The 26,678-nt window shown below is 36.6% G+C and overlaps 1 protein-coding gene across 4 annotated transcripts in view; it reads right to left on the minus strand.

The window, feature by feature from the left end:
* Positions 1 to 2,286: 2,286 nt before the first annotated feature.
* Positions 2,287 to 26,678, minus strand: part of NOL4 (nucleolar protein 4) — a 395,622-nt gene continuing 371,230 nt past the window's right edge. For all 4 annotated transcript variants that reach the window (XM_007455174.1, XM_007455173.1, XM_007455172.1 and 1 more), the window contains one exon: positions 2,287 to 4,222. In XM_007455174.1, coding sequence (XP_007455236.1) covers positions 4,029 to 4,222 — 194 coding nt within the window. In that variant the 3' untranslated portion in view covers positions 2,287 to 4,028. The remainder of the gene's footprint in view (positions 4,223 to 26,678) is intronic.

Raw genomic sequence — 26,678 nt, forward strand, 5'->3', positions numbered from 1 at the left:
TACTAGTCGCATTTTTATCTCCTTTCAAAATATTTTTAAGAAAGGAGATTTTAATTATATTTAAATGGCAAACTCCTATAGGTTAGCTTGTTCTCAATCTCTACCAAATTTCTGCATCTCAAACACAATTTAAAAGATAAACAGTATGTTAATGTATTGTCTACCCGCTTTATTTTTGGAACGTTTTCTTTACAAACTAAACTTTTGAAACCTGGGCTGTACGAAATTAGAAAATATTTTTGACATAGAAAGATAAGTCTTTGAATGGTATTTGTGTTAATGGTACCAGGATTAAGCAAAAGAACCAAATAGCACCTGCAAATAGCACGTGCCTAAGACTGAAATCTCAGGTGAACAAACTTACCTTTACGGGTTCAGCTGGATAATCCCTTTTCTCTTTCCTTACGGATTCACTACTGGTACCCACCATTGTCTTTTTTTTAAAAATAAATTTATTATTTATTTATGTCTGCGTTGGGTCTTCGTTGCTGCACGCAGGCTTTCTCTGGTTGCGGCGAGCGGGGGCTACTCTTCATTGCAGTGCGCGGGCTTCTCATTGTGGTGGCTTCTCTTGTTGCGAAGCACAGGCTCTAGGCACACGGGCTTCAGTAGTTGTGGCTCATGGCCTCAAGAGTGCAGGCTCAGTAGTTGTAGCGCACGGGCTTAGTTGCTCCGCGGCATGTGGGATCTTCCCGGACCAGGGCTTGAACCCGTGTCCACTGCATTGGCAGGCGGATTTTTAACCACTGTGCCACCAGGGAAGTCCCCATTGTCTTTTTTTTTTTTAAAAAAAAGTCACTGCCTTTTCTTCCTGTTTTATGTATTTGATTTTCATTAGTGGTGGGTTTTATTGTAGTTCTTTATATTTGTAGAGAACATAACTTAAAGGAAATTAAACTTCTATAAGTGGGATAAACTCTCCGTGTTTAGTCAGATCCTTTATTTGATGTCATAACTATTATTTAACTACACAAATAAAACTGCTAAACTTTAGCATAAACAGGCCTGGTTCCAAGTCAGTGCAGAATGTTAAGGATTTAGTACCTGGGAGGCAACAGACTGTAGCGACCAATAGGGGGTGCTCCAGCGCTAGGCCTACCTGGGTCAAATAATGGCTTCAAGTTCTCTCTAGCTCGGTGCTCCTGGCGGCAAGTTACTTCATTTTCTTGAGCCTTCTTGTAAAATGTAAAGTGACTATCCCGATCTCCTAGTGTTATTGTGAGAATTAAAGGAAATAAAATGCCTTTTCCATGTGTAAATAATCAGTAAACGGTGGCTATCGTTCCTGGAATGCCCTTTTTACCAAGTGCTCTTACTTAACACAATTTAAGAAAATTCAGTAACTGCTTGTGTTTGCATTCTCTATGGTTACTTCAAGGAATGTTTTCTTATTAAGTGTGATAAAGTAATACATATGTGACAAGAAACTGCTGCTGTATGAAAAGCTGTCAGAAGTGGCAGAAAATTCTATTTGACCTCCGTGTTTATGAGAGTTTTATATCACCTCATTTGAATGAGAATATGAACCTGCACCCAATTTCTCCAGAATGCTTTATAAAGGGGATGTGATCTCTATTCTCTTGTGACAGAGGGTTAAGAAGGACCAGAGTGTTTTCAGGTACAAGTTACAAAGGAAAAGGAAAGCAACATGGTACTTCGTTTTGGCCTTTGAGCTCTCCCAGGGAAACGATGGGAATCCTGGTACCCTCATTCTTTTAGATGAATGTGCAAAAAGCAGAAGATGTGGGGGGAATTTACTCCTTGGTGGATGGATGTGGGAGTATAAGTGAAGATGAAAACGAAATGAAAACAAGAGCACCTTGCTGGAACTCCCTTTCTCTAATCCATTTGCTTTATTATCTCTATTAGGGATTTTTTATGTATAGGCTTATCTCAAACCGGGGTGTTACTTTGTTAAATAGTAACCATGCCAAAGCTTCAAATACTCTTATGACAAAACCCAAAGCATAAACAGGCACTTAAAACAGGTATGTTTCTCCCAAAATGTTAAATTAGGAGTGATTAAAAGAGCCAGATTACTCATGAAAAATGGGGAATAAAAGATAAATTCTTAAATCAGATTTAAACAGTCAGATGAAATACCCATGGTTTGCTAATCTGCTTTACCCCTTCTTGGAATAAATTATTTATTAGACTGAGTGTGGAAGCTCTGGGGGACCTTGGGATGTTCTTGAAATATGTTTGAACTGTCAATTTTGTGCTAAATGTAGGTATAAAATAACATTTCATATCATTCAGAAAGTTTATAAGGTTTCACAATCAGTGTTTTAACACAGAAATCTGTTTATTAAACCCAACAAAACAGAGAAAATTATACCAGCCCTCAGTTTTTGAATTTTCATTTAAATAAGCAAACTCTAAATCCACACCTTAAAAGATGTTTGTGCATCTATGTATTTCCAAAATACTCATATTTCAATAAGATTTTCACATTATATTCACCAACAGTATCACAAAAGTTCTTTTTTGTTTTTTTGTTTTTTGTTTACGTAACTGTAAGGAACAGTAATTCTAGAAACACTAGAAGAAAAGAGCATAGCAATGTCCACAGTTACAAGAAAAAGTGCACATTACTTGGTCACAATCACAGTCATTACTTGAAAAACTATATGTAACAAGTAGTTAAGAAATATCACTGATGTCTTCAACTTATTATCAAAAACCAAATGACATAAATTTTACATGAAATAAGGCAAATTCAGGAATGCACAAAGAACCTGTAATCCAACCGAAGCCAAACAACAGAAAAGAATTGTACAAGAAGCGTAAACTGATGTACTCCTCCCTAACTATTTAAAAAATAGGCTTGCCTCAGTGCACAAAGAAAACACCATTCATGTGTATTCAACACTATAAAATAAGGAAGAAGGGCAAAATATGGGGAAGAGGAGGGGACAGTTCATTGTAGATTGCAGCTGCATCCACTGAGAGTTCTTTACATCATTTTTACCTACAACTGTAAATTATACAAATTATATCAGGAGAGGTAATGGTCTTTTTGGGAACTATTTCTGAAAGAGAGAAAAGAAAACTACACACAAGAGTGCAAATTTTCAGATTGTCACTTGCAACCTCTTTAACATTCAGTCATCGACATCCAATGGCTGCTAGAGGGATGCCCATAAGACAGCAGCGGCAATCTGGGGAGAGCAGCTGTAAGAAATCAAGGTGTCATTTTTTTTTCAATGATATGTCTTTTTCAATATTAAAAAATTCTGTGGTGAAAACCGCTATGGTAAAGCTGCAATGGTGAGTGGGATGCTTGAGACCAGCATGAGTGCAGAAACGCAGGCTTCTCTTGGAAGTAGTTCCTGATGCGACGATTTAAAGAACGTAGGCCAGGGTATTTTTTTCCCCCAGCATCGTGTTATTTTTGTAGAAAGAATTTGGAAAGAGGAGAAGGCAAAGGGAGGTGGAAAAGGTACTTACAGTAGTTTCTCAAAACAGTTTTCTTTTAGGACCTATGAAAAAGTTACCAAAGTAAAAATGACAATTCTGAATGAAAAACAAGTTTTCTTTTTATAAAAATTACATATTTTTTTAAAATACAAGATCCTTTTCATTGTTATATCCTGTAGCAATGAGAAATTTTGGCTTTTTTTTTTTTTTTTTGCCAGATACTGCAGCTTTCAGTCCAGTATGTCAGTAGCAAATTCCACTAATATTTCAGTTGGATCTTGAACTACTTTTTATACCACAAGCTTCTTCTGTTTTATCCTTGAATTAGGAATATACAGCCTTTTTTTTTTTGCCCCAGGTATTTATGCTGGCACACTGAAACAAAAAACAGTAGGCTGGACACATTAAAGTATCTCAAGCACTTCAGAGGCCAGAGTTCCTTTGAAGCACCTAAACACATCACTTTATGGATCAAGGACAATGTGGCATAATGGAAATATTTCTCTTAAGACTGTGCAGTAAGACCAGATGCATCTCTGCTGGGAAATCAAAACGTCATTAGTGGAAACTGCAAATTTAAACCTCAGTGAAGAGGGTTGTCGCTGGACTCAGTTCTGTTGTAAAATAAGATTTTCCAGTTCATCTGCGGAACGCAATAAAAATGCAGCGGATTCCCGATATCCTGCAACCAGCTGTCTCACTGCATTGATTTCAGTTGGACTCAGCTGGGGTCTGGAGCTCGAACTGCTGGAGGATCCTGAGCTGGTCGCCAACTGCCTCTTCATGCTGAGATCAGTGGGTCCTAGAAAAAATCAGCACAAATTAGACATGGACAAGTTTTCTTCTAGTATCTTGAACATGAGCACTAAATAAATTAGTGTTGATTTAATTCACCTATTCTCTTGTGAGAAGCTACTGATACCCTTAATCAAATATATCTGCTCTCAGAAAGATGGAAGAGCAACACGATGGGAAGAGTGGCTGGATTTTCTTAGACTCCTGGTCCAGCCTCTGGCGGTCACTTCTAATTGTGGAAAGACAGTGAAGAAATTCTCTTAACATGTGCTTTTTGGAAAATTCAATGTTAAGTCCACCTTCCACAAGTAGAAGCTTCTCTGGGGTAGTAGAAAATGATGGGAATCACATTTTTTATTTGCTACGTTTGATAACAAATAATTTGCACCCCACCAATTCAGAAATGAAAAGAGCCTACATGGTGAGGCTAATGACCCTCGATTACAAACTTTTCAATTTAGAACAGAAGAAACTGAGGACTGCGGGGGTTCAATGACACATTTAGAGGTCAATAACTTTTAAGTGGCACAATAGGGATGTGAATTGCATATTTTTTTTTCATTTCAGGCCACTTCTTTTTCCACCAGGTTGATTAGTATTTAAAAATGTGAATATATTAGACTGAAGTTTGCTTTCAAAGTGTATTGTATTGTAAGTATATGATTAGTACAAACCATACCACAAAGAAACTAGACTTGGAATACTGCTTTAGGTATTGTTAAATACCTATTTAAAAATATTTATTTGCACAAAACACTCATGTGTCAACACTTTTTCCTCACATATATTTAACTAAATCATATAGGTCTGCTTTTTGATGACATTTTTGTAAATTTTTACTGAAAAATAATTTATTAAGTGATTTAAAACTCTTCAAGCATTTGTGTTAAGATTCTTTGTATGATTACTCTTAGATTACTATATTAGATATTTATTATATACCTAAGCATTCATTTTCATAGTTCTTACCTTTCATTAAGCAATTGCTATAATTATTAAATTTGCAGTAATACATTTAAAATCCTTGAAAAAATATTACTAAGCTCATAACTAAAGGCATGCTCCAAAACTGTATGATTCTATAACTTGAAAGTATTTTAACAGATTTTTTCCTAAGCATGTTATAAATTTTCAGATAGTAGTATTCATTTCATGAACTAAAACGAAGGTTGTTATTTTTTCCTTCTAGTTCTTCTTGAGGCATGATGGAGACAGGTCAAGATCCATCCCCTTACACCCTCTCGCCCAAAGGGAGAGAAGGACTTCCGTCAGCTAGGAGGCAGATGTCCCAGAAGAGGGAAGTAGCTTCACGTGGAATTTAATTAGGACAGAGACAGGAGTAGCACTCAAACTCTGACATCTGAGAGAAACTTATCTCCACTTCTGCCATGGCCTTTTCAAAGCTTTGGTTTTCTAGCGGGAGTCGGCTGCCATTTGTTCTGTTCACAAAATCGTGACACAGATATAACAAGCCGAAAGGGAGAGATGCAGGGATGTTACACTTGCAAATAGGAATACCGAACAAGCAAATCATTAACAGCAACTGTTTAGGAAATTCTGAGTGGATTAAGAAACCATCATGACGTAACAGGAGTTTGGGTCTCTGAATGAACGAACTTTAAATTTTACTTCTTCCCTTTACATTCAAGAATCCTAGTACAAATCTTATTTATCTATATATTTATTTATTTGAAGTATAGGTGATCTACAATGTTGTGTTAACTTCTGCTGTACAGAAAAGTGATTCATTTACATATATATGTATATATATGTATATATATGTATATATGTATGTATATATATATATGTATATATGTATGTATATATATATGTATATATATATGTGTATATATATATATATATATATATATATATATATACACACACACACACACACACACATATTCTTTTTCATATTCCTTTCCATTATGGTTTATCACAGGATATTGAATACAGTTCTCTGTGCTATACAGTAGGACCTTGTCGTTAATCTGTTCGATATATAATGGTTTGCATCTGCTAATCCCAAACTTCCAATCCATCCCTCTCCCACCTCCTCCCCCATTGGCAACCGCAAGTCTGTTCTCTACCTAGTACAAATCTTTATGAAAGAATTTTCCTCTCAGTTATGTAGATAACTAGTGTCTGGTTGGCTGATTGTCATTATTTGGCTGATTGTCATTGTTTCATTAGAAGGTGTAACGTTTTGTGATGGTTTTGCTGTCCTGCCAAGTTGCTGACTAGCATCTTGAACTGGAATTGAGAAAGGGTGGGGTGAGGGCTCCGGTTCTTTTTGGGGTGAGAGAGGTTGTGATTTTACTCTAATATTGAAGTTTATGGATTATTCTCCACCTCTGGCTCAAAGGTCTACACCTCCAAACTGAGACATGGCTTTCGCTTTCTTTCAGATTTTTATTAACATAGGCAAACTCTAGGTAGCTCAGTAATTGAGAAGCCATTCACAGCTCTGCTACTTTTTGTTCTGGAAGAAAGTTAACTTCATTATCTTGGTTTCTTTTAGATCTACAGGATCAGGGTTGAGAATATAAATCAAAAGTACAAGAAAATCTTTTTGCTGAATGTTGATTATTCAGATCATCAAAGTTATGAGGTTGGATAGTGAAGCAAAAAAAAAATTAAAATATTCACAAGTGAATAAATTATTTAACTAGTGACTGCTCAAACAGTCCTTCCCTGTTTGTCACTAATTTTCACTTCTGCCTCATTGAGTCAATGTCATACTTGACTGGTTTGGCCTAACTCAAACAATATAATGTAATTAAAATGCATGTCAACTATAGAGCAAAATTTCAAATTTTATGAAGTTGCTGAATTTAAAGAAGTCGAGAAAAGTATTCTTGCAGGCCTGATCAAATCACAGACAAGGCCACTGTAAAGTATGGTTCTGGAAGAGCAGGACCAGTTAATAAGAAAACGAGCAAGGAAAATGACCCACTAGATGCTTCAAGAGAAAATGATTTGAATATCTAGTATTAAGGCACATATTCAGGAAAATGGACAAGGCCACTTTTATATAAGTACAGCTGACCCTTGAACAGGTGAGGGTTAGAGGCGTCCACCCTCTGCCATGGATGAAAATCTGCCTTCTGTATCTCTGGTTCCTCCACCTGTGTGGATTCAGTTAACTGCAAATAGTGTAGGACTGTAGTATTTGCTATTGAAAAAAAAATCTGTGTAAGAGGATCCACATAGTTCAAACCCACATTGTTCAAGGGTCAACTGTACTTACTTTTAACCCAAATGATGCAGACCTTCTTAATGTTCATTCTGAAAAGCTGAATAAGAAATAAAAGATATTTCGTGCCAACATACAATGTTGTTAGAAAAATTAAGACCCACTAAAATCAACCCTTGATTTATTTTTTAAGGTTTGGGGGGGACAATTAAATTATAAGCAAATTCCAATTAAATGAAAATATAGATCCATAATTCTTTATTTTTTAAATTAAATATCAATTGAATACTTTCCCCCTATTTATGGTGCATTTTTGGCCCCTGTTTTAATTAGATTTACCTTTGTGGTCCTATTTTGGTGTCAATTATCCACAGATAATAGAAACCCCTGGACAAAGATTTGTTGTGTTTTTTAAAAACTTTGATAACCATTTTTACTATATGTACTGAGGAAGAATGCAAGACCCATGAAGGCAGGCACCCTTTGTGTCTTACCACATTGTTCTAGGTAGCTGTGGTGGTGCATGGCATAAAATAAGGCTCAATAAGTATTTGTGTAACAAATGAATGAGAAATGCCAGGTACTTTCTACAGCTAGCACTCAAGAAACGGAGAATGAGTGATGTCATTGATAATACCCAATTATGGTTAAATGAAAACTAGTTAGACATGGAAAATAGTAGATTTAGTGTAACTTATTCAAGTAAAGTTACCTCTACTATATGGGAATATTAGTATTGCTCTGAAAGTTATCATCTGAAATTGTGGAAAAATAAGTAGAATTGCTTATAACAGTACTTTCCATGTGAATTGTTGCTGAAAAAGAGAATAATAGTTACTGTCCTTTGCCTAAATAATGTTTTCCCACTAAATGTTACAATGAGTATTGAGTTGGACATAAAAACCTCCTAACTGCATGCAACCTTCTCCTACTTCCCCTCCTTTACCTACAACCTCTACTCCCAAGTCATGCACTCTGAAATGTTTGGATAACTGGCAATTCACTTAACAATTTTAAATAAGTTTTCAGATTCATGCTTTTAAGCATGATGGGCCAGATAGTAAATATTTTAATCATTACAGGTCAAGAGGCATTTAGGTACTCATAGTTAAAAAGTTTTGTGAGAATACACTTTTTTTATTGAGATATAATTCACATATAACATTATTTCAGGTGTACAATATAATGATTCAATATTTGTATATAATGCTAAATGATCACCACAATAAGTCTAGTTAACAACCATTATCACACATTGTTACAAACTTATTTTTCTTCAGATGAGAACTTTTAAGACCTACTCTCTTAGCAGCTTTCAAATATATCAATACAACACAGTGTTAGTAACTGTCGTCACCATGCTGTACACGACATCCTCATGACTAACTTGTAACTGGAAGTTGTCCCTTTTGATGATCTTCACCCATTTCACTCACCCGCCCAGCCACCAATATGTTCTCTATATCTGTGAGTTTGTTTTCATGTTTTTTTTTTTTTTTCCAATTCTGCATGAATTGAGATCAAACAGTATTTGTCTTTCTCTGAGTTATTTCACTTAGCATAATGCCCTCACGGTCCATTCATGTTGTCACAAATGGCAAGATTTCCTTTTCTTTTCATGGCTAAATCAAATTCCATTGTGTGTGTGTGTGTGTGTGTATTTATAATTTTATATATTACATATATTATAAAATTATATGTATAATTATATATGTAATTATGGTTATATAATATATAATTATATGTATCCATAAATATATATATAATTTTATATATATATAAAATTACATTTTCTTGATCCACCCATCTATCAATGGACAATTGCTTCCATGTCTTGGCTATTGTAAATAATGCTGTGATGAACATGGGGCTGCAGCTATCTTTTCAGGTTAGTGTTTTCATTTCCTTTGATAAATACCCAGAAGTGGAATTGTTGGATCATATGGTAAGGGGGTATTCAAACGTGTCTGATTCAGGATAAAATATAAACACATCCTATTAGAAATTTCATTTAGATTTTACTGTTATGCCTTCAAATAAAGTCTTTTGTTAAAGACCAAAAAAAATCTGGTCTTATGCCATATGTAAATGACTTGTTTGGTTTAGGGTTGCAGTAGAGAGGCCTTACAATTTAGGGAGGTGAGAGAGAAATAGCCAAAGTCCCTTAGATCCCAATGTGCCCCTTCCCAGAGCTCCTGCTCAGTGCTCTGGGAAGGTGGTGAGGGAGACTTTATATATATATAATGTACACACATATATGTATATAGGTATATAAAAATTTTTAATTTTGTTGAAGTATAGTTGATTGACATTGTTGTGTTAATCTCTTCTGTAAAGCAAAGTGACTCAGTTTATATATATATATATTCTCTTCCATATTCTTTTCCATCATAGTTTGTCACAGAATATTGAATATAGTTCCCTGTGCTATACAGTAGGACCTTGTTGTTTATCAATCCTGTATATAATAGTTTGCCTCTACTAATCCCAAGCTCCCATCTCTTCCCTCCCTTATTCCCCCGTTCCCCTTGGCAAACACTAGTCTGTTTTTGTTTCATAGATATGTTGATTTGTGTCATATTTTAGATTCCACATACAAGTGATATATGGTATTTGTCTTTCTTTTTCTGACTTCCCTTAGTATGATAATCTCTAGGTCCATCCATGTCGCTGCAAATGGCATTATTTCATTATTTCTGGCTAATATTCCATTGTATACCTATATATACCACATCTTTATCCATTCATTTGTAGATGGACATTTAGGTTGTTTGGCCATTGTAAATAGTGCTTCTATGAACACTGGGAGGTGCATGTATCTTTTTGAGTTAGAGTTTTCTGCAGATACATGCCCAAGAGTGGGACTGCTAGGTTGTATGGTAACTCTATATTTAGTATTTTTTAAGGAAACTCCATACTGTTCTCCATAGTGGCTGTACCATTTACATTCCCACCAACAGTGTAGGAGGGTTCCCTTTTCTCCACACCCTCGCCAGCATTTGGTTATTTGTAGACTTTTTAATGATGGCCATTCTGACTAGTATGAGGTGGTATCTCACTGTAGTTTTGATTTGCATTTCTCTAATAATTAGTAATGCTGAGCATCTTTTCATGTGCCTATTGGCCATCTGTATGTCTTCTTTGGAGAAATGTCTACTTAGGTCTTCTGCCCATTTTTCCATTGGGTTGTTTGTTGTTGAGTTGTATGTACTGTTTGTATATTTTGGAAATTAAGCCCTTGTCAGTCATATCATTTGCAAATATTTTCTCCCATTCCATCGTCTGTCTCTTCATTTTGTTTATGGTTTCCTTTCTGTGCAAAAGCTTGTAACTTTGATTAGGTCTTATTTGTTTATTTTTGTTCTTATTTCTATTGCCTTGGGAGACTGACCTAAGAAAACATTGGTACAATTTATGTAAGAGAATGTTTTGCCTATGATCTCTTCTAGGAGTTTTATAGTGTCATATCTTATGTTTAAGTCTTTAAGCCATTTTGAGTTTATTTTTGTGCATGGTGTGACGGTGTGTTCCAACTTCACTGATTTACGTGCAGCTGTTCAACTTTCCCGGCACAACTTGCTGAAGAGATTATCTTTTTTCCCATTTTATATTCTTGCCTCCTTTGTCATGGATTAATTGACCACAGGTGTGAGGGTTTTTTTCTGGGCTCTTTATTCTGTTCCATTGATCTGTATGTCTGTTTTTGTGCCAATACCACAGTGTTTTGATTACTGTAGCTTTGTAGTATTGTCTGAAGTCTGGGAGGGTTATGCCTCCTGCTTTGTTTTTCCTCAGGATTGCTTTGGCAATTCTGGGTCTTTTATGGTTCCATATAAATTTTAGGATTACTTGTTCTAGTTCTGTGAAAAATGTCATGGGTAATTTGATTAGGATCGCATTAAATCTATAGATTGCTTTGGGTAGTACTGCCCTTTTAACAATATTCTTCCAATCCAGGAGCACAGAATATCTTTCCATTTCTTTGAATCATCTTTAATTTCCTTTATTGTTTTGTAGTTCTCAGCATATGTCTTTCACCTCCTTGATGAGGTTTATTCCTAAGTATTTTCTTTTTTTTAATGTGACTTTAAAAGGGATTGTCTGATTACATTCCCTTTCTGATATTTCATTGTTAGTGTAAAGAAATTTTAAATTTTTGTAAAACGGATAGGGGGTGGGAACCTGCTGTATAGCGCAGGGAGCTCAGCTCGGTGCTCTGTGATGACCTAGATGGGTGGGATGGTGGTGGGGTGGGAGGGGGGTCCAAGAGGGAGGGGATATATGTATACATATAGCTGATTCACTTTGTCATACAACAGAAACTGACACAACATTGTAAAGCAACTATACCCCGATTTAAAAAAAAAATATATATATATATATATGTGTGTGTGTGTGTGTGTGTGTGTATATATATACATATATATATATAATGTTTAATGGGGACCTTGTTTAATGAAGAACAAAGTTGGTAGTACTGGTGAGAGCTGTGGGGGCTCAGAAGAAGGGGGGCAGAGAGGACTGCAATGATGGGAGGGTGATCAGGACACTGCCTCCCAGCACCTATCTCCTTGCTAGAAAGTCACACTGTCCCTTCTTGGAGTCTTCCTGCAGTCTGGTGGGACAGCAGAGCAGGATAACTTGCCCCATTTTATAACTGGAAAAACTGAGTTACAGACAGGTTCACTGGCTTTCCCAAAGCCACACAGGGTTACTGGTTTTTCTTCCTGTACTACTGTGGCCTAGCTCAGGAGAAATATTAGTAGTTGGATAGGGGAAGACAAATGTGCCCTTTAGGAATAGCAAACAAAGTTGTGGAGACAAGCAGAAGTGAGCTGCATAGAGTGCTGGCTGGAGCCAAGTGGGGATACAGTTCAGGGGTACTTTTCTTTAAAGCCAGAATTTATTTAAAACTATCCAAGCGACTTGAAAAAGGCCCAATGTCCCAAAGATGTCTGGGTTTAATACAAGATTATACTGAAGTGGCGTCTCTTGGTTCCTCCTTTGCTAAAGCTTCAATTTGATCCTGGTTAATCGCATGCACTGATAATTCTTCTAGTTGGGTAGTGGTGATTTCCTCAGACTCCTGGCATCTTTCATAGGTGGCCATCAGTCTATGAACCAAACAAAAACAATACCAGAAACACTGGTGAAATGCTTGCAGTTTCTACTTGACATACTTTTTGCATTATTCTTTGAAACCAGGTCGTCTAATTATCAGCTTGGGCAGCTGAGATCATGATGAGTCTTATGTGGTATTGGGGTAATGCTGGCCTCATAAAAATGAGTTTGGAAGTGTTCCCCTCTCTTCTTTTTTTTGGAAGAGTTTGAGAAGGACTGGTATTAGTTCTTCATTGACTGTTTGATAGAATTCATCAGTGAAAATGTCTGCTCCTAGACTTTTGTTTTCATTGGAAGATTTTTGATTACTGATGTGATTGCCTCACCAGTAATTGGTCTACTCAGATTTTCTAGGTCTTGATGATTCAGTCTTAGTAGGTTGTGTTTATAAGAATTTTATCCATTTGTTCTTAGTTGTCCTATTTGTTGGCATGTAATTGTTCATAGTATGTTATCATCCTTTGTAGTTCTGTGATATCCTCTTTCATTTCTGACTTCCTTTATTTGAGTCCACTCTTTTTTCTTAATGAGCCTAGCTAAAAGTTTGCCAGTTTTATCTTTCCAAAAGAATAGCTCTTATTTTTATCTTTCTATTGTCTTTTTCACTTATTTCCACTCTGATCTTTGTTATTTCCTTCCTTCTGCTAACTTTGAGCTTAGTTTGTTCTTTTTCTAGTTCCTTGAGGTGTAAAGTAGAGTTGTTTATTTGAGATCTTTCTTGTTTCTTGATGTAGGCATATATCACTATGGACTTCCCTATTAGAATTGCTTTTGCTTTATCCCATAAGCTTTGGTATGTTGTATTTTCATTTTCACTAGTCTTGAGGGTATTTTCTGATATCCCTTTTGATTTACTCTTTGACCCATTGGTTGTTAAGTAGCATGTGGCTTAATCTCCACATATTTGTCAATTTTCTAGTGTTTTTCTTGTAATTGATCTCTAGTTTCATAACATTGTGGTCAAAAAAGATCCTTAATATGATTTCAATCTTAAATTTATTAAGACTTGTTTTGTGGCCTAATATATGATCTATTCTAAAGAATGTTCCATGTGCACTTGACCTGGAATATTCCATATATATCCATTAAGTCAATGATCTAACATGTCATTTAAGGCTGATGTTTCCTTACTGATTTTGTCTGGATGCTTTATCCATTGATGTAAGTGGGATATTAAAGTCTCCTACTATTACTGTACTGCTGTCTATTTCTCCCTTTAGGTATGTTAATGCTTGCTTTATGTATTAAGGTGTTCTTATGTTGGGTGCATACATATTTACAAATGTTGTATCATCTTGTTGTACTGACTCCTGTATCATTATGTAAAGATCCTCTTTGTCTTAAAGTCTATTTTGTCTGATGTAATTATAAATATCCCAGCTTTATTTGGTTTCCATTTGCATGGAGTATCTTTGTCAGTTCCTTCACTTTCAGTCTGTGTGTGTCCTTACATCTGAAGTGAGTCTCTTTTAGGCAGTATCTAGATGGGTCTTGTTTTTTTAATCCATTCAGCCACTCTATGTCATTTGATGAGAGAATTTAGTCCATTTGTATTTGAAGGAATTATTGATAGGTATGTACTTATGGCCATTTTGTTAATTGTTTTTTGGATGTTTTGTAATTCCTCTGTCCTTCCTTCTTCTCTTTCTCTCTTCATTTGTGATTTGATGATTTTCTGTAATAGTACGGTTAGATACCAAAACCAGACAGAGACACCACAAGCAAAGAAAATTACTGGCCAATATTCCTGATGAGCTTAGATGAAAATATCCTCAACAAAATATTAACAAGCTGAAGTCAATGATACATTAAGAGGATAACACATTATGATCAAGTATGAGTTACTCTAGCAATGCAAGGATGTTTCAACATCTGCAAATCAATCAATGTGATATACCATAATAACAAAATAAAGGATAAAAATCATATGGTCATATTAATAGATGAAGAAAAAGCATTTGACAAAATTCAACATCGATTCATGAAAAAAACTGTCATGGGTATGGAGGGAATGTGCCTCAGCATAATAAAGGCCATATATGACAAGCACCAACTAACTTCAGTGGTGAAAAGCTGAAAACTTTTCCTCTTTTCAGGAATAAGACAAGGATGCATACTCTCACCACTTTTATTCAACATGGTATTGGAGTTCCTAACCAGAGCAATTAGGCAAGAAAAAGAAATAAAATCATTCAAATTGGAAAGGAAAAATTAACTGTCATTATATGAAGATGACCTATTATGTATAGAAAATTCTAAAGACTCACCAAAACCTGTTAGAACTAAAAGACAAATTCAGTAAAGTTGCAGGATAAAAAAATGAATGTACAAAAATCTATTGTGAAAAAAAAAATCTGTTGTATTTTTATATACTAATGAACTATGAGAAAGAGAAATCAAGAAAGCAACCACATTTACAATTGTAGCGAAGAGAATAAAATATATTTTGTAGTACAGGTCTACTATTGAGAATTAGTGTTCTTTGTCATCAAAATCAATTGTAAGTGTTCTTTGGTTAAATTGGATCCATACAGAGATTTTCTGTTTCACCTATGAAAATGGCTTAGTGGAAGATAGATTTTTCCAAATACTGATATCAATCCACAACAATACAATTTTAATTGAGCATATTCATCACTTGGAAATAATTTATAGTATTCTCTTAGATTCTTCTCTTGATACATGCCTTTTAGCATGTCAATGCATGCAGACTAATTACTTCCAATTGAAGGTGAAGCTGGAAGCTCTTCAATTGAACAAGGAAAAGGATTTTGAAATATGGCAAGTTACTTTGTACTTGCATCAAGGTCCATAAAAACATTGCTGAGCCTGTAGTATGTGTTCAGTAAATATATCCACTACAAAATTGTGTGGGAATGGAATTTTAATTTCTTGTAAAAAATTCTGACAGTATGGCATGTTTATCAAGCAGTTAACCATTAATTGTGATTCAAACAATATTGGTAATCAGCAAAATGGCTTTACCACAGCTTAAGCTTCACATATAAGCACTGTTTTGCCTTTTATTTAGATTGAATTCATCAAGAAACATTGTCAATTCTGTGGCAAATGCTAATTTCTAAAGACATTTAATAATAAAGCTTGAGGACAGTTTTTCTTGCTCAGAAAAATTTCAACCTTAGCCCTGAGCTGAAAAAAAAATGCAATAAAACTTTACCACTAACCTGTCAAACTGTTGTGTGGTGGAGAAATCAGGATATTCAGATTCTGTTTCTGACAAAATTTCACAGAACTGATAATACTTAAATAGATGAGGACCAATGAAGTTTAAAGCTGATATTACTGCTTCAATAACACTTGATTCAAACGTTTTCCACATTGTATCTGCCAATGAATAGTTCAAGGAATAACTATATGCCTTATGTAAAAGGAAATTTTGTAATTTTATACAAATAAGCCTTTTTTGCTTCACACATCTTAGAAGATGCCACTTCAGATTGTACTGAATTAGTTTTTTCCTTAATTTTGAAAACACACTTAGCTAAAGTTGCTCTACTCATACTATTCATAGATGCTAATTCTTCTGTCACTTCAAACTCATCATTGATTCCTCAAATAAACTACAGAACAGTAGCAGAAACATCTCAATTTATTAAAAGACAGGGGAAATAACTTAAAATCAGTTGCCTTGTTTTTAACTGACTATTGATATTGCCAATATCTCAATTTCTTCAACCCCCAAAGCACTGTTTTTGTTATACTACTAATAGTCAAAGAAGTTTATTTTCTCTGGACATATTTCTTAAACTGCTACAGTCCAACACAACTTAATATATTCATCATCAGTAAGTGAAGTGATTTTTCTGGCTTGCCTAATATATGAGCCATTTGGAAACTCACTTTTGTTGCAGGTTCATTTTCATTTTATATTTTGATCAGGTGTTTAAGAGGTATTTTATTGATAGTATTTTTGTACTCTTCTGCCAAATGGTGGAAAAAATAGGCATTATTCTTCAGCATCTCAGCTAAATAAGCTAATGTATATAAAACATCAAGCATACAGCCTGGGTTAGAGCAGATACACACAACTAGACTCAATGTGCTAATGAGTTACATTTATATTCACAAGTGATTGCAATATAATTTGCTTTTCTAATACTATTCTTGATGGTAGGATTACAGTAGCATCCTGTCCTTGGGTGTTTTCCATTTCTTTTTCTTTCCTCTCTTTTAGATCTGTTTTTCTAAATGAAGATTTTCTAGTCCTTGAAGTTCTGGTAAAACTCACTTGTAAAACCATGTGGATATGATTTTTTAATAATGGGTAGATTTTTATAATACTGATTCAATTTAATCAATTGGAATACCTATTCCTTTTTGAGTCAATATTGGTCAAGTATATTTTTGTAAAAGTCTCATATCTCTAAATTTTCAAATATACTTGCATAAAGTCATAAATATTTTATTATTTTTTATGCTTCCTTTCTCTTAGTTCATCTTGCCAGATATTTTTAAAGACCTTTCAAAGATTCTTCTTTTGATTTTGTTGATCTTCTCTATGGTGTCTTGGTTTTCTATTTAATTTCTTCATTTATTTTCTTCTATATGCCACATTTTCTCTGATCTGTTTTCTAACTTCTTGAGTTAAATGAGTGCCTCATTAATTTTCTATTTTTTTTTGTAATGTGCATGTCAAAATACCACCTAATAATTCCATCATTCAAACTTAATGTGTAGCGTTTTCATCCTCATTAATTATAAATATTCCTGAACAAAATGCTACCAGTATATTAATAATTCTTTGGTTGTCACCACTTGTTTAGATGGTCAATATGTCTGAGAGAATGTGTATTATCAGATACCTGGGGCAGGCTTTAGATATAGCCAGGTTAAATTCGAATTACTTTTTCAAATCCAAAGGATTAATCTTTTCTATCCATCAGTTTCTGAGAGAAGTGCGTTAAAGGTCTAAGGCTATGATTGTGCATATGTCAGTTTCTTGTTGCAATTTTGCTATTCTTTTATTTATTAATTTTGAGGTTATGATATTGGGGTTCATAGTTTCTAGACAGTTGTGACTTTCTGATGAAATGTTCCCTTCATCATTAGGTTGTAATTTGTTTATGTTCCAAAGCCTTTGTCTTAGAGCCAGATTTTGACTTATTAGTGTACATACACACACACAAACTCATATATATTATAAAAATTTCCTTTAAATACTTCTCCAAGAGAGACCTTCAAGATGGCGGAAGAGTAAGACGTGGAGATCACCTTCCTCCCTGGGATCACCTTCCTCCCCACAAATACATCAGAGATACATCTACATGTGGCACAACTCTTACAGATCACCTACTGAATGCTGGCAGAAGACCTCAGACTTCCCAAAAGGCAAGAAACTCCCCATGTACCTGGGTAGGGCAAAAGAAAAAAGAAAAAACAGAGACAAAAGAATAGGGATGGGACCTGCACCTCTGGGAGGGACCTGTGAAGGAGGAAAAGTTTCCAAACAACACTAGGAAGCCCCTTCACTGATGGATACAGGGGGTGGCGGCGGGGAAGCTTTGGAGCATGGAGGAGAGCACAGCAACAAGGGTGCAGAGGGCAAAGCGGAGAGATTCCTGCACAGAGGATCAGTGCCGACCAGCACTCACCAGCCCAAGAGGATTGTCTGCTCACACGCCAGGGCGGGCAGGGGCTGGGAGCTGAGGCTTGGGCTTCTGAGGTCAGATCCCAGGGAGAGGACTGGGGTTGGCTGTGTGAAGACAGCCTGAAGGGGGCTAGTGCACCAGAGCTAGGCAGGATGAAATCCGGGAAAAATCTGGACCTGCCTAAGAGACAAGAGACCATTGTTTTGGGGTGCACGAGGAGAGGGGGATACAGAACACCGCCTAAATGACCTCGAGATACAGGTGCAGGCCACAGCTATAAGCATGGACACCAGAGATGGGCATGAAATGCTAAGGCGCTGCTGGAGCCACCAAGGACCTTGTGTGCAAGCACAGGTCACTATCCACACCTCCTCTCCTGGGAGTCTGTGCAGCCCACCCCTGCCACCATCCCATGATCCAGGGACAACTTCCCCAGGAGAACACATGGTGCACCCCAGGCTGGTGCAATGTCACATTGGCCTCTGCTTCCACAGGCTCGACCCGCATTCTGTAACTCTCCCTCCCCCTGGCCTGATCATCCTAATCAGCTGCTACTTTAACCCTGTCCCGTCTGAGTGAAGAATAGACGCCCCAGGCAACCTACACGCAAAGGCAGGGCCAAATCCAAAGCTGAGCCCCGGGAGCTGTGAGAACAAAGAAGAGAAAGGGAAATCTCCCCCAGCAGCCTCAGAAGCAGCGGATTAAAGCTCCACAGTCAAATTGATGTACTCTGCATCTGTGGAATACCTGAGTAGACAACGAATCATCCCAAAATTCAGGCAGTAGACTTTGGAAGCAATGAAGACAGAGAAACACTCAGCAGATGAAGGAGCAAGGTAAAAATCCACCAGACCAAACAAATGAAAAGGAAATAGGCAGTGTACCTGAAAAAGAATTCAGAGTAATGATAGTAAAGATGATCCAAAATCTTGGAAACCAAATGAAGAAAATACAAGAAACCTTTAACAAGGACGTAGAAGAACTAAAAAGCAAACAAACAATGATGAACAACACAATAAATGAAATTGAAAATTCTCTAGAAGGAATCAATAGCACAATAACTGAGGCAGAAGAACGGATAAGCGACCTGGAAGATAAAATAGTGGAAATAACTACTGCAGAGCAGAAGAAGAATGAAAAGAATTGAGGACAGCCTTAGAGACCCCTGGGACAACATTAAACACACCAACATTAGAATTATAGGGGTCCCAGAAGAAGAAAAGAAAAAGAAAGGGACTGAGGAAACCTTTGAAGAGATTATAGTTGAAAACCTCCCTAATATGGGAAAGGAAACTGTCAATCCAGTCCAGGAAGTGCAGAGAGTCCCATATAGGATAAATACAATGGAAATCAAAAGAAAGCTGGAGTAGCAATTCTCATATCAGACAAAATAGACTTAAAATAAAGACTAGACTATTACAAGAGACAAAGACAGACACGACATAATGATCAAGGGATCAATACAAGAAGATATATCAACTGTAACTACTTATGCACCCAACATAGGAGCACCTCAATACATAACAGCCATAAAGGGGGAAATCGACAGTAACACAATCATAGTAGGGGATTTTAACACCCCACTTTCACCAATGTATAGATCACCCAAAGAGAAAATAAATAAGGAAACACAAGCTTTACTGACACAATAGACCAGATAGATTTAATTGATATTTATAGAACTTTATACCCAAAAGTGGCAGAATACACTTTCTCCTCAAGTGCACACAGAACATTCTCCAGGATAGATCACATCTTGCGTCACAAATCAAGCCTCATAAAATTTAAGAAAATTGAAATCGTATCAAGCATCTTTTCTGAGCACGATGCTACGAGATTGGAAATCAACTGAAGGAAAAAAAACTGTAAAAAACACAAATACATGGAGGCTAAACAGTGCACTACTAAATAACCAAGAGATCACAGAAGAAATCAAAGAAGAAATCAAAAATATTACATAGAAACAAATGACAATGAAAACACAATGACCCAAAACCTATGGCATGCAGCAAAAGCAGTTCTAAGAGGGAAGTTTATAGCAATTCAATCTCACTTCAAGAAATAAGAATAGTCTCAAATAGACAATCTAACCATACACTTAGAACAACTAAAGAAAGAAGAACAAAGAAAACCCAAAGTCAGTAGAAGGAAAGAAATCATAAAGGTCAGAGCTAAAAAAATGAAATAGAAATGAAGAAAACAATAGCAAAGATTAATAAAACTAAAAGCTGGTTCTTTGAGAAGGTAAACAAAATTGATAAGTCCTTAGCCAGCCTCATCAAGAAAAAAAGGGAGATGATGAAAATCAATAAAATGAGAAATGAAAAAGGAGAAATCACAACTGACAATGAAGAAATACAAAGGATTAGAAGAGACTACTACAAACCACTATATGACAATAAAATGGACAACCACAAAGAAATAGACAAATTCTTGGAAAGGTACAATTTTCCAAGACTGAACCAGGAAAAATTAGAAAATATAAACAGACCTATCCCAAGTAATGAAATTGAAACTGTAATTAAAAATCTTTCAACAAACAAAAGTCCAGGACCAGATGGCTTCACAGGTGAATTCTATCAAACATTTAGAGAAGAGCAAATACCAATACTTCTCAAACTCTTCCAAAAAATTGCAGAGGGAGAAACACTCCCAAATTCATTCTATGAAGCCATCATCACCCTGATACCAAAACCAAAAAAAGACATCACAAAAAAAGAAAATTATAGACCAATAACACTGATGAACATAGATGCAAAAATCCTGAATAAAATACTAGCAAACAGAATCCAACAACACATTAAAAGGATCATACAGCATGATCAAGTGGGATTTACCCCAGGGATGAAAGGATTCTTCAATATACACAAATCTATCAATGTGGTACACCACCTGAACAAATTAAGGAATAAAAGCTATATGATAATCTCAATAGATGCAGAAAAAGCTTTTGACAAAATTAAACACCCATTTATGATTAAAAACTCTCCAGAAAATGGGCATAGAGGGAAACTACCTCAACATAATAAAGGCCATGTATGACAAACCCACAGCTAGCATCATACTCAATGGTGAAAAACTGAAAGCATTTCCACTAAGGTCAGGAACAAGACAAGGATGTTCACTCTCAAATCTTTTATTCAACATAGTTCTGGAACTCCTAGCCACAGCAATCAGAGAAGAAAAAGAAATAAAAGGAATACAAACTGGAAAAGAAGTAAAACTGTAACTGTTTGAAGATGACATGATACAATACATAGAAAATCTTAAAGATGCCACCAGAAAACTACTAGAACTGATCAGTGAATTTGGTAAGGTTACAGGATACAAAATTCATTCACAGAAATTTCTGGCATTCCTATACACCAACAACAAAAAATCAGAAAGAGAAATTAAGGGAACACTCCCCTCTACCACTGCAACAAAAAGAATAAAATACCTAGGAATAAACCTGCCTAAGGAGGCAAAAGACTTGTACTCAGAAAACTATAAAACACTGATGACAGAAATCAAAGATGACATAATCAGATGGAGAAATATACCATGTTCTTGGATTCAAAGAAGCAATATTATTGTGATAATGACTATACTACTGAAAGCAATCTACAGATTCAATGCAATCCCTATCAAACTACCAATTACATTCTTCACAGAATTAGAACAAAAACTTTTACAATTTGTATGGCAACACAAAAGACCCCAAATAGCCAAAGCAATCTTGAGAAAGAAAACAGTTGGAGGAATCAGCCTCCCCTATTTCAAACTTGTCTTGATTACTTTCAAACAGTAATCAAGACAGTATGGTACTGGCATAAAAACAGAAATATATTCAATGATACAAGATAGAATGCCCTTTACGACAAAGGAGGCAAGAACATACAATGGAGAAAAGATATCCTCTTCAGTAAGTGGTGCTGGGAAAACTGGTCAGCTACATGTAAAAGAATGAAATTAGAATACTCCATAACACCATACACAAACATAAACTCAAAATGGATTAAAGACTTAAATGTAAGGCTAGACACTATAAAACTGTCAGAGGAAAACATATGAAAAACACTTTTTGACATATACCACAGCAAGATTTTTTTGACCCACCTACTAAAGGAAATAAAAACAAAAATAAACAAATGGGACCTAACTAAACTTAAAAACTTTTACACAGCAAAGGAACCATACACTAGACAACAAGACAACCTTTAGGATGGGACAAAATATTTGCAAATGAAACAACAAAGGATGAATCTCCAAAATATACAAACATTTCATGGAGCTCAATATCAAAAAAACCAAACAGTCCATTTAAAAAATGGGTGAAGTCCTAACAGACATTTCACCAAGAAAGACATGCAGAAGGCCAAGAGGAACATGAAAAGATGCTCAACATCAGTAATTATTAGAGAAATGCAAATGAAAACTACAATGAGGTATTACCTCACACCAGCCAGAATGGCCATTGTCAAAGAAATCTAGAAAAAGTAAATGCTGGAAAGGGTGTGGTGAAAAGGGAACCCTCCTGCACTTTTGGTGGGAATGTAAATGGATACAACCACTATGGAAAACAGTATGGAGATTCCATAAAAAACTAAAAATAGAACTACCATATGACCCAACAATCCCAATACTGGGCATATACCCTGAGAAAACCATAATTCAAAATGACATGTACCACAATGTTCAATGCAGCACTATTTATAATAGGCAGGACATGGAACCAACCTAAATGTCCATAATCAGATGAATGCATAAAGAAGATGTGTCATATATATACAATGGAATATTACTTAGCCATAAAAAGAAACAAAATTGAGTTATTTGTAGTGAGGTGGATGTACCTAGGGTCTATCATACAGAGTGAAGTAAGTCAGAAAGAGAAAAACAAATACTGTATGCTAATGCATATATATGGAATCTAAAAATAAAATAGTATTGATGAACCTAGCTGTAGGGCAGGAATAAAGATGTAGACACAGAGAATGGACTTGAGGACACAGGGTGGGAGGGGGAGGCTGGGGCAAAGTGAGAGTAGCACTGACATATATACACTACCGAATGTAAAACAGTTAGCTAGTGGGAAGCAGCCACATAGCACAGGGAGATCAGCTCAGTGCTTTGCGATGACCTAGAGGGGCGGCTAGGGAGGATGGGAGGGAGGCCCAAGAGGGAGGGGATATTGGGACATATGTATACATATGGCTGATTAACTTAGGTGTACAACAGAAACTAACAGAGTATTGTGATGCAATTATTCTCCAATTAAAAAAAATGGCTATACTACCCAAGGTAATCTACAGATTCAATGCAATCCCTATCAAATTACCAATTGGATTTTTCACAGAACTAGAATAAGAAATCTTAAAATTTGTATGGAAACATAAAAGACTGCGAATAGCCAAAGCAATCTTGAGAAAGAAAAACGGAACTGGAGGCATCAGGTTCCCTGCCTTCAGACTATACTACAAAGCTACAGTAATCAAGGAAGTATGGTACTGGCACAAAACCAGAAATACAGATCAATGGAACAGGATAGAAAGCCCAGAGGTAAACCCACACACCTATGGTCAACTAATCTATGACAAAGCAGGCAAGGATATACAATGGAGAAGAGATAGTCTCTTCGATAAGTGGTGCTTGGAAACTGGACAGCCACATGTAAAGGAAGGAAATTAGAACACTCCCTAACACTATACACAAACATAAACTCAAAATAGATTAAAGATATAAATATAAGACTGGACACTATAAAACTCTTAGAGGAAAACATAGGAAATGAAAGATTAGTAGTTACAAACAACACCACAGAAATACAAAGGATTGTTAAGAGATTACTACAAACAACTATATGCCAACAAATGGACAACCTAGAAGAAATCAATAAATTCCTAGAAATGTACAATCTTCCAAGACTGAATCATGAAGAAACAGAAAATCTGAATAGACCAATTACTAGTAATGAAATTAAATAACCAATCAAAAAAATCCCAACTAATAGAAGTCCAGGACCAGTCTGCCTCACAGCTGAATTCTACCAAATATTTAAAGAAGAGTTAACATCTATCCTTCTCAAACTATTATAAAAAATTAAAGAGAAAGGAAATCTCCCAATCTCATTCTATGAGGTCACCATCATCCTATTCCAAAGAAAGACAAAGACACCACAAAAAAAGAAAATTACAGAAAATATAGATGTAAAAATCCTCAACAAAATATTAGCAAAGCAAATGCAACAACATATAAAAAGGACCATACATCATGATCAAGTGGGATTTATTCCAGGGATACAAGGATGGTTCAGTATTCCCAAATCAATCAATGTGATACATCATATTATGTAAAGAAAGAATAAAAATCACATGATCATCTCATTAAATACAGAAATCGCATTTGACAAAATTCAACATCTATTCATGAGAGACACTCTCATCAAAGTAGGTAAAGAAGGAACGTATCTCAACGTAATAAAAGCCATTTGTGACAACCTCACAGCTAATATCATACTCAACAGTCAAGAGTTGAAAGCCTTTCCCCTAAAATCAGGAACAAGACAAGGATGCTCACTTTTGCCACTTATATTTAGTATTGGAAGTCCACAGCAAATGAGACAAGAAAACGAAATAAAAGGCATCCAAACTGGAAGGCAAAAGTGAAATTGTCACTATTTGAAGATGACATAATACTATATATAGAAAACTCTATTTCCACCAAAAAACTATTAGAATAAAAGGAATTCAGTAAAGTTGCAGGATACAAGATTAATATACAGAAATCTGTTGCTTTTCTATACAGTATAATGAACAACCAAAAATAAAAAGCAAGAAAACAATCACATTTAAAACAGCATCAAAAAGAATAAAATACCTAGGAATAAACTTAACCAAGGAGGCGAACAACGTATACTCTGAAAACTATGGGACAGTGATAAAGGAAATTAAAGATTATGCAAATAAATAGAAAGATATCCCATATTCATGGATTGGAAGAATATTCTTAAAATGTCCATACCACCCAAAGCAATCTACAGACTTCATGCAATCCCTATAGAAACACACATGACATTTTTCACAGAAATAGAACAAATAATCCTAAAATTTATATGGAACCACAACAAAACACCCTGAATAGCCAAAGGAACCTTGAGACAAAAAGAACGAAGCTGGAGGCATCACATTCACTGACTTCAGACTATACCTCAAGGCTACAGTAATCAAAACAGTATGGTAGAGACGAGGGGAAGATGGCGGAAGAGTAAGACGCGGAGATCACCTTCCTCCCCACAGATACACCAGAAATACATCTACACGAGGAACAACACCTACAGTACACCTACTGGATGCTGGCAGAAGACCTCAGACATCCCAAAAGGCAAGAAAGTCCCCCACGTACCTGGGTAGGGCAAAAGAAAAAAGAATAAACAGAGACAAAAGGATAGGGACAGGACCTGCACCAGTAGGAGGGAGCCGTGAAGGAGGAAAGGTTTCCACACACTAGAAGCCCCTTTGCGGGTGGAGACTGCAGTGGCAAAGGGGAAATCTTTGGAGCCACGGAGGAGAGCGCAGCCACAGGGGTGCGGAGGGCAAAGTGGAGAGATTCCCGCACAGCGGGTCAGTGCCGACCAGCACTCACCAGCCCGAGAGGCTTGTCTGCTCACCCGCCGGGGCGGGCGGGGCTGGGAGCTGAGGCTCAGGCTTTGGTCGGAGCACAGGGAGAGGACTGGGGTTGGCGGCATGAACACAGCCTGCAGGGGGTTAGTGCACCACGGCTAGCCGGGAGTGAGTCCGGGGAAAAGTCTGGACCTGCTGAAGACGCAAGAGACTTTTTCTTCCCTCTTTGTCTCCTGGTGCGTGAGGAGAGGGGATTGGGAGCGCTCCTTAGAGGAGCTCCAGAGACAGGTGTGAGCCACGGCTAAAAGCGTGGACCCCAGAGATGGGCATGAGATGATAGGCCGCTGCTGCCACAACGAAGAAGCTTGTGTGAGAGCACAGGTCACTGTCCACACCCCTCTTCCGAGGAGCCTGTGCAGCCCACCACTGCCAGGGTCCCGGTATCCAGGGACTACTTCCCCGGAAGAACGCACGGCGCGCCTCGGGCTGGTGCAATGTCATGCTGGCCTCTGTCGCTGCAGGATGGCCCCACACTCCGTACTCCTCCCTCCTCCCGGCCTGAGTGAGACAGAGTCCCTGAAGCAGCTGCTCCTTTAACCTCGTCCTGTCTGAGCCAAGAACAGAAGCGCTCCGGCGACCTACATGCAGAGGTGGGGCCAAATCCAAAGCTGAGCCCCAGGAGCTGTGAGAACAAAGAAGAGAAAGGGAAATCTCTCCCAGCAGCCTCAGAAGCAGCGGATTAAAGCTCCACAGTCAACTTGATGTACCCTGCATCTGTGGAATACATGAATAGACAACGAATCATCCCAAATTGAGGAGGTGGACTTTGAGAGCAAGATTTATGATTTTTTCCCCTTTTCCTCTTTTTGTGAGTGTGCAATGTGTATGCTTCTGTATGAGATTTTGTCTGTATAGCTTTGCTTACATCATTTGTCC

This window comes from Lipotes vexillifer, unplaced genomic scaffold, assembly GCF_000442215.2.
Source record: "Lipotes vexillifer unplaced genomic scaffold, Lipotes_vexillifer_v1.1 scaffold90, whole genome shotgun sequence".
Lineage (NCBI taxonomy): Eukaryota > Metazoa > Chordata > Mammalia > Artiodactyla > Lipotidae > Lipotes > Lipotes vexillifer.